At 33.5% G+C, this 16,856-nt stretch overlaps 1 protein-coding gene and 1 pseudogene across 3 annotated transcripts in view; one reads left to right on the forward strand and one right to left on the reverse strand.

The window, feature by feature from the left end:
• The window catches only part of SPAG16 (sperm associated antigen 16), a 156,110-nt gene that overhangs the window by 14,768 nt on the left and 124,486 nt on the right, over nt 1–16,856 (forward strand). For all 3 annotated transcript variants that reach the window (XR_005649040.1, XM_039844706.1, XM_039844707.1), the window contains exons 5-7: nt 2,651–2,788; nt 10,400–10,507; nt 15,310–15,427. Coding sequence is in view for 2 of the 3 variants with exons in the window: in XM_039844706.1 (XP_039700640.1) it covers nt 2,651–2,788; nt 10,400–10,507; nt 15,310–15,427 (364 nt within the window). In the remaining variant the exon portion in view is untranslated. The remainder of the gene's footprint in view (nt 1–2,650; nt 2,789–10,399; nt 10,508–15,309; nt 15,428–16,856) is intronic.
• LOC120587893 (uncharacterized) lies at nt 8,948–9,065 on the reverse strand (annotated as a pseudogene).

A 16,856-nucleotide genomic window follows, 5' to 3' on the forward strand; every position in this document is an offset into this window, starting at 1 on the left:
TGAGTTTCAAGTCATATTTAATATTTTTACGTGGATGGCATAAATTTTATGTGATAAATGACTTTTGAATGTCCTAAAGTATATATGATGTAGTATATGTTATGTTGTGTTATGTTTTGATTTTTACTTAACCAGATATTAATTTATTTACATTGCATTTAATTTAGAGGACTACACATCACTTTTTTTCTTATCAAAATCATTTCTATGGTTGTTTTTTCTGCATTAAATAAAGCAAGTTGCTGAAAACCAATTTTATGCTCAGAAAAACTTAATGGTCCAATACTTTAATCAATTCTTATGTCTTTTCTTCTGAGATAAATATTAATTACATTTCAAATATGGATAAAATAGTGAATTTATGATGAAATGATTGTCTATTTGTTGTTTTAGAAATTGTGGCAAATATTACTTAATATCGATTCAGTTATTTTAACCTTTTGGATATTCTGCAGTGGTTATCTTGTTTTTTATATCAGATAAGGTATATAACATAAAAACATGACTATAAAATACTGATAAGTAAACATTTTAAAAATTGTTCAGCTCATCTATAGCAAGCTTTGTAGAGGTTTGTTTATTAATAATTTATTAGTTGAAATGTTTTTATACTCTGTTATTGATATTAATTTCTACATATAATGATTAAAATTATAAATATTTACAAATCTCTAAATAATTCTCTGATGTTCCTTCTTATTTCACTGAGAAAATAGAAGTGCCATGACTCCTGCCTCCATCTGTACTAACCTGCTGCCTCTGTTCCCAGGTGTTCCCTTTCACGTGTCACAGAGGCTGAGCCAAACACACTGTCACCTGAGGCTACCCCTCCTCTTCTCTCCTGGATCCCAGCTCCTCTGGCTTTCTCAGTGACATTGCTCCTGCAATTGTACCCTCTCTTTCCTGCATTGTAAACTTTTTATTTTTCTGCTGGATCATTCCCGTAAGCATACAGATGTCATATATTTAAAAAAGAATAAATCAAAGAACACTTTGAACTCCACATTCTCTTCCAGATTCATCTTGGATTCCTAGGCTCTGCTTTATGGCAGGTCTCCTTGAAAGAGTTTGTTGCCCCTTCATTTCCTACTCTCTCATACCTCCACTGGTTCCACTGTCAGCTCCATAACTCTACTTCTTTCAGTGGCTTCACATTGCCAGATTCAGTGATAGATCCTCAGTGATGGACCCTCAGCGATGGAGCCTTACTCATCGTTCTTGCAGCATTTGTCGCTGTTGCTCTTTCCTTCCTTCTGGCAACTCTTTATTCACTTGGTCCCTGAGATACAACACTCATATTCTCCTACTACTTTACTGCTTCCTCTCTTTTTAGTCTCTATTTGGTAGTATTTCTTTTCTTCACATTCTTAAAACAGTCCTAAGACTTTAATTCTCTCTTCACATGCACTACCTGGCTGGCCTTATCCAGTTTTGTGACTTTAAATAGTACCTGTTTACTTATACATGTCCTGACTTTTTCCCTGAATTCTGGACACGCAAGTCCAATATTTATCTTCACTCTACTTCCCAGTAGACATAATACTGCATTTAACATGAATAAAAACAGTTCCTTGATTTCTCTAACCACCCACTTCCTACTGCGTTTGTCCTCATCTTAGTAAATGGCTATCTGTTGCTCATCCTTGACTTCTCTTTTTAACCAACACCTGAAAGTTGATCTGTAAGAGAATCCTGTTGGCTCCACCTTTATAGCATGTCCAGAAGGGACTCATTTTTCATAATCATTGCTGCTGCTAACTTTGTTCAAGTCACCATTTTCCCTCTCCTGGACTACTGCAGCAGCCTCTGATTCTATTCTTGCTCCTCTAGAGCAGCAGTCTCCAACTTTTTTGGCACCAGGGACCAATGCTCCTATGAGAATCTAATGCCTGATGATCTGAGGTGGAGCAGAGGTGTTGATGCTAGTGCTTTGGAGTGGCCACAAATACAGATGAAGCTTCATTCTGCTGGCCCTCCACTCACCTCCTGCTGTACGGCCCTGTCTTCCTGACCCATCTCTCACCAGTCTATCTCCCTTAATTAGTTGGCTCCAGCTCCAAATACTCTAGAAATACTGACTTTTTGCTCTTTATTGTACATGCCAGGCACCTCCCAATCTCAGGTCCTTTACATTTGCTTTTATATCAGCCACGAATGCTCTTTTCCCACATATCCACATGGCTTAGTCCCTCATTCCCTTTAGTTCTCGGCTCAAATATCACTTTGTCGGTCATACTTTTTCTGGCCACCCTAACTAAAATAGCACAAACCCCCCATCACTCTCTACCTCAGTCTCTTTATCCTTTTTATTCTGCTTTATTTTACTTCATATAGAACATATCACCATCCGCACTAGAATAGAAACTCCATTATTTAAGGACTTGAACAATTTTGTTAATTTCACCAACGTCTAGTGTATGAGACATAGGAGATGTTCGGTTCTATTTAATCTACCATGATGGTATTAATACCAAACAATTAATTGATATTTTATTTAAAAGATATATTATGAATGTATACATTTTAATTTATGTAATATTGCAACTAATTTCTATAAATATTTCCTAAGGCTTAAATTTTTGAATTGTACATATTAAGCCAATTTAGTAGAAAGAAACAATATAAAGTCTTTTATTTGATTTTCTCCTAGGTATGAGTTAATACAGAAGGGAGTAACTGAACTTAGAGATTTCGGGAATGTTCCAGATGTCTACACCCAGAATATGCTTTTAGAAAGTGAGATCAAAAATTTGAAGAAAGACTTGAAACACTACAAACAGGCAGCTGAGTATGTTATTTTTTTAATGACTTTTTTTCCTATTTATTTTGTACTAATTAAAAGTAAAGAGTTGAATGAGAGGCTAATATGTGGATGGTAGTTAATGTACCAGAACATTAATTCTGGAGAACCGAATTATATTTAAGTTTTGTTGGAATTGATGTGAAAGGCTTCAGTAGCAAATTAATCAAACAGATGACCAGAACTCTCACAATTGCAACTCCTCAATAAGAGTAGAACACAAGGGGTTATATAGGAGATGGTTAATTTTTTATGTAATATTGACTTCCTTATGTATTTTGATAATCTTTTCATGGTTTGTCACATCTCCTGTGAGGATAAGCTAATTTCTGAAATAGCATTAAAATGATAGAAAACAGAGTGGAAGGAAGTAACTAGTATATTCCTAGTAGAGGAATTTCAGTATTTGAAAATTCCCCAAAGGAAACTGTTATTTTGTAATTTTCTAGCATGAATTTAGGCATAGTGGAGAAACTTAAGACTTCAAAATCAAGTCTCTCTACATCTTTTTTTTTCCTTCTAAAATTAATGGAACACATGCGATTTTAAGCAAACAAATTTAGACAGCGTTATTCTGGCAAAGACAAATATGTGAATGTGTTGACTTGGGGTGAATCTACTCATCTAAGACAATGTTAGAAAAATCAATGCTTAGATATGGAGTAGAGACAATTTAAGCTTTGTTCATTAATTTTTATTAAATATATTTAAAAGGGGCTTTCTCTGTTGAAGAATAATACTAAAACCAAAAATTAGATAAACCGAACTGCCATATAGGAACATAATATGTTTAAGATCTTTGTAAAAAGTTTTAGTGTAAAGAAATGTCTTTGTATTGTAAAAGGAAAGAAACATTTAAGGTAAGTTTCTACTTTTAAAAGGTGGTGGTAAATAAAAGATAATTTGTATGGTCATTTATTCATTTATTATAATATACACTTATAGAAATATTTTTGCAAGTTATACAAATTTCATATTATCTATGGATGTACTTTTTGGCATTTTACATTTTAGATGGGAGTGTATGATGATCCACAGAATAATATGTTACTAGAACTAGCATTCTATTTATTCTCAGTTCCATTTCTCAGAAGTGATTTGCACTGTTGGCCCTGATGCTCACTATGATTTCGTATAGCACCTAATGGATTCACTGGGAATTTGACACAGCAAATTTTTCAGAGTACTGCCTGGCATACTGTTTCTAATTCTGAATCTTTTGAATTATTGCTTAAGTTTGCTAATTTTCTTTCGAATAGATAGAGCCATTTCGTGCAATGAGTTTTGCCTCAGTGACATAAATAATCATTGTGGATTATTGGTTGTTTATTGAATATTATATTTAATAATTATAATCGAAATCATATAAACTGTTACCCATGAAAATTAACTTAATGTTAGAAGAAATCATTAAAACAAATATCATTTAGATGAAATCTGTCCCTTTGTGTTTACTAAAATATCAGATTACTAAATGTTTACAAAATATATTTACTAAAATATAGTTTTAGTTTCAACAACTTACGGTTGTCTCTCAAATCTGTCTTATTCTATATAATTAAACTTGAACAAATTAGAAAAGGAAAATATGTATTTGCTTTAATCTACCTGACATGGGAGATTTGAAGGGAAGCTGCTTGACCTCAGTAAATGCCTAATGTTAACATCGTGAATGAATGTGAAGCACATTGTACTTTCACTGTGCCTTTTGGTGAAGTGTGTCCCTGTAGCCTAATTCTATTGGAGACGTTCTCAGAAAATGGAGAATGCAGTTTTATAAAAAAAAAAAAAAAAATCACCAAACTATATCTGTCATGCTATAAATTTGCCCCAAATTGTAATATTTTCTCATTTAGGGTTTTTAATTTGACTCGTAAGGATATTTTTCCAATAGAAATTAGTGATAAACATGGGATTTCCTTTATGGAATTTACTATAAAGTTTTTCTTTTTAGGATTAAGGCTGTTTCTTAAAGCAAGATAAATTTAGATGTTAAATACTTTTCTAATAATAAGTAGTAGTTGAAATGCAAATATAGTCAGGTTACAGATATCTATTGTCTTGATTATACTGGTAGTATTTAGTGATTTATCTAGAAAAATCAGAGAGATCATTTAGCTATAAACTCAATATTTATCTAGGAGAGAGTTGCCTTGGAAAAAGTAATGAACTCAAAGTTCAAATATCTAGCTTCCAATATTCTGCTACTTATTAACTCAGTTTTCTTACTGTTAAACCGGGAGTAATTATACATAATATTATTAACTCCTAGGGAGTGATGTGATAATTAAATGAGACAATCTACATTAAAGAGCTGTATAAATCACAAAGTGCTTTGAAAATGTCAACTATTACCAATATCTCTAAAGGCTGTCATTCCTATATTTTTTTTAAATCATCACATCATTAATATTTTTTTAAAATTCAGCAGTGATAAAGCATGAAGGAAGAAATGAAAAGGGAAAATATTTTACTCTAAAATATCATTTAAATTGCTATAATTAAAAAAGAAATTGTCTTTTTCTCTGTTGTAAGCAACGACAATTTTAAAACAGATTTTCCTTATAAGTGTAGATTATAGTCTAAAAAATAAAATTTGGTGTTTGATGTATATTGTATGTGTGGTGACAGATGTTAATTAGATTTATCTTGGGGATCATTTTGCCATATATGTATATACACACATACATATACACATATATATAAATATTGACTCATGTTATACACCTGAAACTAATGTTATGTATCAATTATACCTTGATTAAAAAATATTTGTGAAATAACTATTTGAAAATTTTCCTTATAGATGTTTTTAAGGGGAAAATATATTGTTAAAAAAAAATTATGGTTACAATGAAGGTAAAAGTAAGTATATTATGTCTTTGATACTGGAGAGGAATGATATAGGTAGTAGTTAGACATTCTTTCTTGGAAAAGTAGAATATAGCTATACTTTTATATTGAAATGCAGACCAATTGTAATTTTAAATGCAGAGGTCTAGAATTTAAGTGACCTGCCACACATTTGTAGAGAATTGTTGGTTAAATGAAGACTAGAAAGCATCACTATCTTTCACAGTTAAGACACTATTTTATAAACCTTATTTGACAACATGGCTTCTCCTTTGGCATGTTTAATTGTGATGTTTTAATGGACATCTTTGCAGTTTAAGTTGACAGTTTTAAGATAAAATTCTCTCCTAATGATGACTCGATGGGAGAATCAACAGAACCTGTAGGATTTTATTTGGAATTGACATTCTCTATTGTAATTTTGTTCCTGTTTATTTTTAAATTTTCTTTTTGTTTCACTGGCAAGGAAAGATGCTCAGTTTTAAGCATTAGAAGGGTACAAGTTGCTTTGTACAATGAAACTAAATGTGTATACACATATCACAGGTGCACACACACACACACAAAGTTTGTATATTCTATGTCCTTTATATTTCCATATAAATTTTAGAGTCACTTTGTCAATTTCTATAGAAAGGCAAGGGCGAGAATAAGATTGGAATTGATTTGAATCTGTAACAATTTGGGAAGAATGTGTATGTGCATGTACAAAAGTATTTACATATACATGTATTTTTTTGGTGCATTTATAAATTTTTGCCTTCTATTTACATGGGATATCTATAGGATATCTTTTTGACTACTGAATATTTATGAAAGAGCTTGAAATTTATGCCTTTTACCATTTAATTATCTAATATATATATTTTGTTTTTAAATTGTGAACTCCATATAATAGGTACTGTGTTTTGTGTTTAACATATCTCCAGGGCTTATATCTGTGCTTGACAAAAGGTATGATGTAAATGAATGTGTGCAATCGACAGTTTGGCTCTTTAGTTAAGCTTTTAGTAATTTTTTGAGCAGTTAATTAATAATTTTTGCCTCTTTCATATAATTTTTTGGAGTAGATAGCATTTTCCTTTCACAATGGGAATTTGAATAAATTTCTATAAAGCTGTCTTGCCCCATTTAGACAGCTTTGCTGAGCTTTTACATTATAGTACTACGGTGCAGACCAGAAAAGTTTTATTGCATCCTGAAGATTTGGCAGAAAATGATACTGACGGGGATTACTAATTACAAGATTAAAATATAGCATTTAAAAAAATAATGAAATACTTTCTATTACTTTCTCCCAGGAAATATAAACATAAAAACTAAAATGGCAATTAATATTGAAAAATTATGTGCTTTAGTAAGGGGCCCTAATTTCACTTACAAATTCACTTCTGTTAAAGGTCAAAGGGTACTCAGCTTTTCCAGAGAACCATTTAATTTAATGACATTCAGAAACAAACACTGTGAAAATAAAGATAATAATGAGGTCCATAAAATTTCATGCTTTTGTGTTTAGGTAATTACTTGTTAAATTAAGAAGGTATTTTTTCTGGACATGGGTATACCCTTTTTTTGGTTAAGATTTTAATGAAAGTTTTCTTCTAAATTGGGTGAATTCTATTTTGTCTATACAGTAGTTATTTAATATTAATTTTAGTGGGTTAAATTAATTTATAACCTATTGAAGACAATGAAAGAATTGGTAATCATTATACTATTATCAGAAATTATGTCGATTCAAGTTTGCACATGAGAAAAATACATGACAAAGATGGCCTACTTTGGTTGGTGCAGCTAAACAAGAAAATGTTTATATGCTTCCTTTTGCTAAATTGTGATGACAAACTGACCCAGTAAATCTATTATTAAATGGTCACTCTGAAATACCTAGTTAAAACTATTCAGTTAATAAAAGTATTTTTTAGGGGCATTCACTTAAAAATTTTTTAGTGCTTACTGTTAAGTCACATTCACATGTTGAAACATGGAGTTTGAGGGATAATGTTATAGTATAATAAAAATATAAATATTCTAACATCTTATGCTTTAACAGTAGATTTTGATATGCTGATTTCCTGAAATGGGGAAGTTAGATGGTTATTCTGCCATCTTATTGAGAGAAAGGGTGTAAATATGTGTCTTATGATATACAAATCTAAATAGCATGTTTCACTGAATAATTCCTACTTCATTATACTTAAAATGGAATCTGTATGTTTGGTGTCTTAATAAAAGTTTTTTTTTTTTAAAAACATAAATATGCTCTATTAACATAATGAAAAATACTATATAGTTTAAAATATTAATTTCTTATATGAATATTTTAAACTTTATTTTTAGTACAGCTTTTATTTCCCTTTTATTAAGCACATGGGCTGCAGGAAGGTTATAATAGGAGAAGCATCACCATGAAGTGAATTTAAATTGTTTTACTGAGTAAACTTCATTTGTGCAAACAGAAAGCAAGTCCCCGAAAACCAATTTAATGGTCAGAAAAACTTTAAGGTCTAATACTTCAATCAATTCCTATGCTCTCTTTCCTTGGATGAATACAAATAGGCATTTAAATGTATATTTTTAAAGTGAGTTGATGCAATGTTGCACATTTGTGGTTCTGCTTAAGAAACTTTGCAGCATTCTTTTTCTATGTATTTTTTTAACCTATTAAGGGTTTACATTTTGGATAAGACAAATAAAACATAAGCTCATTTATGTAATTCATTAAGTTGTTGAAAGTAAGACCGTTTTTGTAGATTCAAACTAGACATTCATAAAGTTTACATTCTTTTGTAAAGATACAGTGTTACTAATAATCATGTATTCTGATATTTTTGGTGCATTAGAGGGTATTTACCTACTGGCTTGTCCCCTATTTTAGGTAGATAAATCTAGTTAGAGGAATTGAATATATCTGTTCTGTTATACTAAATAGTAATAGTAATATGATGATGATGATGATGATGATGATGATTACAATAACATTTATTGAGTATTTTCTATTTGCCAAATAGTATATAAGCCACTTTGTATATTGCCTTCCAAATGAATGGGAATTCAGGTGATATTCTTGTGTTTTTACAACAAAATATGAACTCAGCCATTTATCTTTTTCAATTGCTCTATTTACACTTTCTCTTCCTCTTCATGTACTACTCATTAGGCAAATGGTGGTAGCAGAGGGGTTCTCTCTTTTTTGGTTCATCTCCATTCACATACACAGAGGGTAAAAACCTGTAACAAACAAATTATTCATTCATTTAATAATTGGCATATTCCTCAGATTTTTTTTTTTAAAACCTACAGCACCTGGTCTTCCTAGGTGGTCTCCCATCCAAGTACTAACCAGGCCTACCCTGCTTTGCTTCCGAGATCAGACGGGATCGGGCACGTTCAGGGTGGGATGGGCGTAGATTGGGCTCACATTATTTTTCAAGACCGAATATTTTAATGATCAATTTGTTGCCCCTAAATGATGTTGGCATGGAAGTGAAATTGAGGGTTAGATGGTGGGAGTAGACCATGAGTACTGTGACACATCGTTTATTTACATGTGATAAAGACTACAACAGTGGCAGTAAAATAAAGAACAATGTAGGTCTTCCAAAAAAAGAAGAAGGGCAGGGGATAGGGGAGAAAGAACAAAACTTGGAAAAATGGATGAGTCACTGCCACCATATGTCACATGTGACTTGATCTTGCAGCACATATTATTACCACTGATCATAGTATGCTCCATCAGGAGCCTGAAAACTTAACTTCATTCCCCTTCTTTGGAAGCATCCCAGTTACTACTGCTCCGTGATTGCTCTGACATGGCTCCTAAAGCAGAGATCTATTTGCATGCATTTATTTTATGTTAATTTGAATTTTGAAATACCGTGATACAGAGAAGCAGATTTATTCCATTCTCATCCTCTTGTGAGATGTCAGCCCTAACTCAGTCCATCCATTTTTCAGAACATGAGAGTCTTAGAGCAGTAGCACATTGTCATTTAACTAAGACTGTTAGATGACTGCTTTTTCATTATAAATTATATTTTACATTTTTATATTGCAACTAACTTATAGGGGTAAGTGAAATAATTCCATTAATTTTTCACATACATACAGCCTGGGCTTAGAATTAATACTCATGCTTTATGCCAGGGGTTTGTAGAAGTTACATCCGGTTGAAGAATGCTTCTGTATTACTATATTTAAGACCTTTCTCGTCAAGTTATAAATTTTTCTAGTAATAGTATATGCAGGTGGTGTGTATTTCTCATATACATTACCATAATAAAGCCTTGGTTTTCCAGAACTTATGTGCTTTCTTTTTTATAGTTATCAGAACTAAGTAACCCAATGAATTCTCTTTTAAATATATATTCTAGCAAGTTCATAATTAAATTTTATAAAGTCTTTTCCTATATTTGTAATAATTTTGAATTATTCAGTTTTATATGTATTTCAATTTTGTAAACAAATTTTCTTTTGAAGTAGATGGATTATAACTTATTTTGGCAGCATATCTTTAGTTTTCCTTAAATGTGAATGAATGCTATTTTCGAAACTACAAGTTTTGGCCTGTTTAACTCCTATGCCCATATACATTATGTTGGTTGGGATCCTTCAATGAGCATTATAATGGAATCTTTGTTGTTAAATTGTCTTTTAAATTGCTCAATACTGGATTGGAACTGGTAATTAATTTTTTTTTTTTCAGAAAGGAATTAGCAGTGATTTTTAAAGTTATTTTTTTTCCAGCAAAGCTAGAGAAGATCTGCTGAAAACTCAGAAAGAACGTGATTTTCATCGAATGCATCACAAGCGAATAGTCCAAGAAAAAAACAGATTAATCAATGATCTCAAAGGGTAAGCTGCTAATATTTGTTGGCATATTTGTTAAAGAGCTATTTAATTAGTATTAAGTAATTTGGTTATGGCAGAAGGTTTTAGGCAAAGTTATTCATTCAATATTTATTGAGTACCTACTGTGTGTATACTGTATGTTTGAAGTGCAAAGATGAGTGTGTTTAGACTCTTGCTGTCATATCCTCTGTCTGCCAGGGCAGTTTTGGCATTTCCATTTTGCTGAGTGTTGGCTATTACTTTTCCGAAGTTTCTAAGAGCCACTCCAGGAGTGAGTTCACCTCATTCACCGGAGTACTTGTTCCAGTACTTGTAAAATCCGATGTCTTAAGAAAGTGATTCAAGGTCAATGAATTATTGTTTATCCAGTCTTAGATTACAGCCCTTTTTATCAGGTATCGCAAATCCCAGTCTGTGGAGTATAGTCTGTGGGGTTCATTCTTGAAGTGGTTTTGATGCATAGTCTTTTACTTCCCTTGTCAGACCATTAGCTTGGCAGTCAGGTAAGAAGCAGGAGCAATTCTAGAAGGGCATCTTTTACCTGCAAAGAGATCTTTGCAGCAACCTGTAGCACAGCTGAAGTGTTAGCTCTTTCTAGGGAAGGAGGGCCTCCTCTGCAAGCCTATAGGGCTGAGGAGAGGGACTGCAGAACCAACAGGGTCATCTTGGGAACCACAGTAAAAGAGGTAATTTTATATTGATAAAAGAGTTAGTTTATCAGGAAGACAGCATATGTGAATCTAATATAAGAGCTTCAAAATATATGGAGCAAAACCTGGTAAAGCAGAAAGGAAAAATAAATATTCCCACAGTTAAAATGGAAGATTTTAATACTCCTCTCTTAGCAGTTAGTAGAAAAATAGGTAAAAAGTCTCTTAAATCTATAGAACAGGACAAATTAATTGAGCATAATTGACATTTATTGAGTTTTACGTTGAACTTTTCAAGCACACATGGAATGTTCACTAAGGCAGATTGTACGCTGAGCCATAAAACAAGTCTCTATAAATTTCAAAGAACTGATGTCATACAAAAAATATTCTCTGATTACAACCAAATTAAATTAAAAATTAATGACACAAAGCTCTCTGGAAAATTCCCAAATATCTGGAAATTAAGTAACACACTTCTTTTTAAAAATTTTTTTAATTAGTTTCAAGTATACAGTACATTGGTTAGACATATATAAAGTTAGTAAAATGATCCCCTCAATTGGTTCCTCCGTCCCCTGACCCTCCACCTAGCCAGTATATTAATGCTAATGCTATGCTCTCCATCCCCATGACCATCCATCAGCTACTAATTTGTACTTTTTTAACCCTTCACCCCATTCTCCCCGTCCCCCAAACCTCCCTCCCCTTTGTCCGTCACCAAATTGTCCACTATATTTGTGAGTCTGATTTTGATTGTTCTTTTTATTCCTTAAATTCCGCATGAGTGAAATCATATAGTGTTTATCTTTCTCTGTCTGACTTAAATACCTTCTCTGTTCATCAAAGCAATATCTTTTCCCATTCCCTTCCTTTTCATATGTAGGGATCTTGTTTTCTTATTCTTTCAGCCACTCTATCTTTTGATTGGAGCACTTAATTCATTTCCATGTAAGGTACTTATTGATAGGAATGTAATTGTTACCATTCTTTATTCCTGTTTTTGATACATGTTTTTTCTTCTTAAAGAAGTCCCTCCAAGATTTCCTGTAATACTAGCTTGGTGGTGATAAATTCCTTTAGTTTACTTTTGTCTGGGAAGCTCTTTATCTGTCCTTCAGCTCTAAATGATAGCTTTGCTGGATAAATTATTCTTGGTTGTATATCCTGGGTCTTCATCCTGTCAAATATTTTTTGCCAAGCCCTTCTGTCCTGCATAGTTTCTTTTGAGAAATCAGGTGCCAGTCTTATGGGTGTTTCCTTATACGTAATTATTTGTTTTTCTCTTGCTGCTTTTAAATTTTTTTCTTTATATTTAACCTTTGGCATTTTAATGAGGATGTGTCTTGGTGTGGGCCTCTTTGAATCCCTGATTTCTGGAATCCTCTGAGCTTCCTGGGGTTTTATGTCCATTTCTTTCACCCAGTTAGGGAAGTTTTCTGTCATTATTTCTTCAAATAGCTGTTCAACATCTTGATTTTATTCACTTACGCTGATCAAATGAATATTTGGAGCCTTAATAGTATCCCATATCCTCCTTAAATTATTTTTATAGTCTTGGCATCTTTTTTATTGCCATTCTGATTGAGTGTCCTGATTGGCTTTCCTGTCCTCTAGATAGGGCATTTGATCCTTTTCTTTATTCACTTTGTTTATTACATTTAATATGCTTCTCATCTCAGATAATGTGTTCCCCATTTCAGACTAGTTCCCTCTTACAATCTCCATCTCCATTTTTATCTCTTTGTTGGAGTTCTCTACATTTCCCAAAAGTTCAGTGAGCATCTTTATAACTAGTATTTTGAACTCTGCATCTGTTAGATTACTTGACTCCATTATATCTGGATCTCTGTTCTATTCTGTCATATGGTTTCTGCTTCTTTGTCTTCCCATTTTGGCTACCTTTCTGTGTTTGTTTCTATGTCCTAAGCAAAGCTCCTAAGTCTTCTGGTCTTATTAGTGTGGATTTGTGAAGTAGGTGTCCAGTGGCACAATCCTGAGAGAGGGGTTCAGCTGCAGGCCAAATTTAGCCCAAGCCTCTACCCCCTGGGGCCACCTGTTGAAATTCAGCAAGCAATCTGCAGATGCTGTGTTGAGTCAAAGGCCGCACCAAAAACCAAGGCCAGCTGCCTCCACCAGTGTGAGTCTCAGCAAGGAGCACGTGACTCTACGAGGACACATCTGGATGTGGCTTGGGCGGGGCCCGAGTTGGGGGAGGTGGGGTTTCAGGGAATCCTCTGGGCAGAGCAACCTCTGTTATCTAGTTTGATGATGTCACAGCTATGGCGGTGCTGTGTCCATGCACTGGGAGAGGGGAGGGCTCAACAGGGAACAATGGATACCAAGGCCCTTCTGTACTGAGCAAGTCTCACCTTGGCCCTCATTTTGACAATGTCTCCCTATAAATCCCTGGTGCCCCCTGTGCACAGCTGAATTAGCACTGGTGCTCAGAGCGATCAGGTCTGTCACCGTGAAAATCCATTTGTGGATACTGCCCCTTTAAGAGGCGTCTGCTGGTGCCATAGCCTCCGTCTCACTCAGCCACTGGCGACTGAGCATCCCTGTGTTCTCGCCCCGTTCTACCTTCTGCTGTTGCAGGGTGCTTTCTTGGATTTCTTTCTAGTTGTATGGCTTGTTCATCTAGATCCCAGGCGATTTTTCCTTGCTGCTGCTCCTTGTTTCCATCACAACTTTGTTTTGGTCGCCAGAGATATGAACAGAGCTTCTATCATCTACGCCATTTTTTCTCTCCAATAACACACTTCTGAATAACCCATGAGTCAAAGAAGAAAATGAGAAAATATTTTGAACTGACTGATTGAAAATGCAACATTTTGAGATTTGAGGGATCCAGGCAAAGCAATGCTTAAAATGAAATTGATAGCTTTAAAAGCTTATATTAGAAAAGAAGAAAATTTTAAACCGGTGATCTAATCTTGTGCCTTAGAAGCCCAAAAAAGAATAAATTAAATACAAAAAAAAGGAAAATAAATTAAATAATAAAAATAAGATCTATAACCAATAAACTAGCAAAGGGACAAACAGAAGAAAAAAATCAATAAACTCGTATATCGGTTGTTTGAAAATATAATAAAATTGACAGAATTGAAAGTAAAATTGGTGAACCATAGATAGACTAATCATCACCAAATGTTGACAGGTAGTAAGTATAAATTATAACTCAGCAATTCCTCTAGGTGTTTTTCTAAGAGAAATGAAGATACATAACCAAAAGATATTTTATGTGACTGGTATAAGAATGTTGAAAGCAACTTTATTCGTAATGGCTCCAGGCTGAAAACAACTCATTTCTTCATCAGCACAATATTGCATAAACACATTTTAGAATATACGTACATGGGAACACTACTGATAATAAAAAGGGGTGAATTACTGGTCTACGCAACAACACTGGAAGAACCTGAAAAATATGATGCTGAGTGATAGAAGCTACTTTCACAAGAGAACCTAGTCTCTTTATGAAGTTCTAGAATCTCCTGAGATGTTTGAAATGCTCTGTATTTTGATAACACTGTGGACTCCCTGGGCATGCATATTCACGAAAACTCTAAACGGTAACATTTAAGATTTGTATATTTTTACTCCATGTAAATTAGACTTCAGTAAAAAAGTAAGGAGAATATTTTGAAAGCATTTTCAAATAAAACAGATTTTATAAGGTATTTAGATCATAACTTGAGTGAATTATTTCTATGAAATATCAAAATATTTTATAGTTAATTTTCTTAATATGGGGTAATCAAACTTGTTTTCAAGACCATTCTTTATTTTGATGTGGATGACACTATTTCTGTTTAATCATCTGTTGTCTGTAGTCCTTGTCTTTTTGAAAATTATTTCTGAATTGATTAAAGAAACTGCAATTTTTTTTTTCTGTCAATGAATAGCAGAAATCTTCTGAGTGCATTTTGAATATAGAGAAATGTGACTTTCCAACTCCCACCCAGGTTGCAGGGAAGGTGTATGCCATATAATATTTGCACTTCTTGGCCCCGTTGTGTTGACCTTTAATATGGTTATTCATTTTTTACTTCCAGTGCAAAAAACAAAAAAGAAAAAAAAAAGGTTCAAATGTTAAATGGAAATCACTGATTTAACTGAATTACCCTTTAAGATGCCCTTTATTTTTCACAGGTTGAAGTTACATTATGCATCTTATGAACCAACAATAAGGGTGTTACATGAGAAGCACCACACTTTACTGAAGCAGAAGATGCTGACCTCCTTACAAAGAGACAAAGCAGTTGAGCAGGTAAAGAGACTGAAAGCTACCTCAAAATTATTTTTAATAATTCGTTTTTTTATGTTATAGGTAGAAATAATGGTTTTGTTTCTAAGATAAATTTAAAAAGGTTCTCACCAATTTTCATGTTGTAAAAAAGATTCCTTTGGAAAGAGTTAGAAATAGTATTTTATTCATTTTAAACCTATAAAGATTGTTCTTAAATATTATTAAATTAAAAAAAATTATAGGAAATTATCGAAGTATAGTTAGAGGAAAAACAATCGGACATTGCAGTCAGACAAACTTGGGTTTAAATGCCAGCTTTGACAGCTATAATCATGGACCTTACTTAAGCATGTCGAACTCAGATATCTCATACATAAAGTGTAGCCACAGTAACATGCCTTTTACTATTGCTGTGAAACTTACATGAGACAATGAGTAAAATCTTCCCACAATATACTCCCAAATGAATATTTGGCACAATTAGTTATTGACTCAGTTTTCAGTCATTTTTTGCTACTGATACCCTTTTCCATTCTTTTCATTGGCCTAGGTTAGGGCAATATTGAGGAACCTCTCACACAGAATTCGAGAAAAAGTAGAAGTTTCATGGGCCACATTAAAAATATATGACAGATAATTAGAAAATATAAAACTGCAGCTATGCTTAACATTCTTTTATTTTCTAGAGTCTCATTTTTAGCCAAACTTTCATAGTCTGCCAAAACTTGCACAATGGTTCTATTCTTCCTTGAATTATTTTATTAAGATTCTTTGTGCTTGAATTTTAATTTTGTATCCTTGAATGTCTGCAGTGTATTTCATAAAATGAGTTTGATAATAGTCTATATTCTTATGGCATTATATGTCAAATCTTTAGAATTTCATTTCCTTTCTAGTTTTCATCTAACTCATCCCCCAACCTCCCAACAAGAGGCACAACTCTACATCTTGGTATACTGTGAGCTAGATTCAGGTTCTGACTTCTTATCTTGCTACTGGGCCAGATTAGACTTTTGTTACCCATCTTATTCTCCTTATCACCCTAGTCTCATGCTTATCTCCCTGTTACCTTTCCCCAGAGAAGAATTCATCAGTGACCTGACTTACATTCCCAAGTGACTACGTGTACTTTGGCAGCTCTCACAGACCACCCAGACTGAGTTTCACTGTCCAAGGATACCAGCGCCTTCCTGGTGTCCATGCTGGCAAGTGCCTATACTCCCCTCCAGATTGTTAACTTTTACATCTGCAACCTGGCCAGCACTGGATCTGTCACTCATATTCTGTATGATTAGGGCTAAGTGATCTTCCTGGAAAGAGCAGTAGTTCCTCTCTCTAATATGAGGGAAATTTCTGAGGTTAGATCAAAGGTCATCTTGAGAACATATTTAGGCCACATACAGTCTAGATTGCTCTTCACTGGTTGAGTTAAAAGAGCTAAGGATTGGGA

This window comes from Pteropus medius, unplaced genomic scaffold (assembly GCF_902729225.1).
Source record: "Pteropus medius unplaced genomic scaffold, Ma_sr-lr_union100, whole genome shotgun sequence".
Taxonomy (NCBI): domain Eukaryota; kingdom Metazoa; phylum Chordata; class Mammalia; order Chiroptera; family Pteropodidae; genus Pteropus; species Pteropus medius.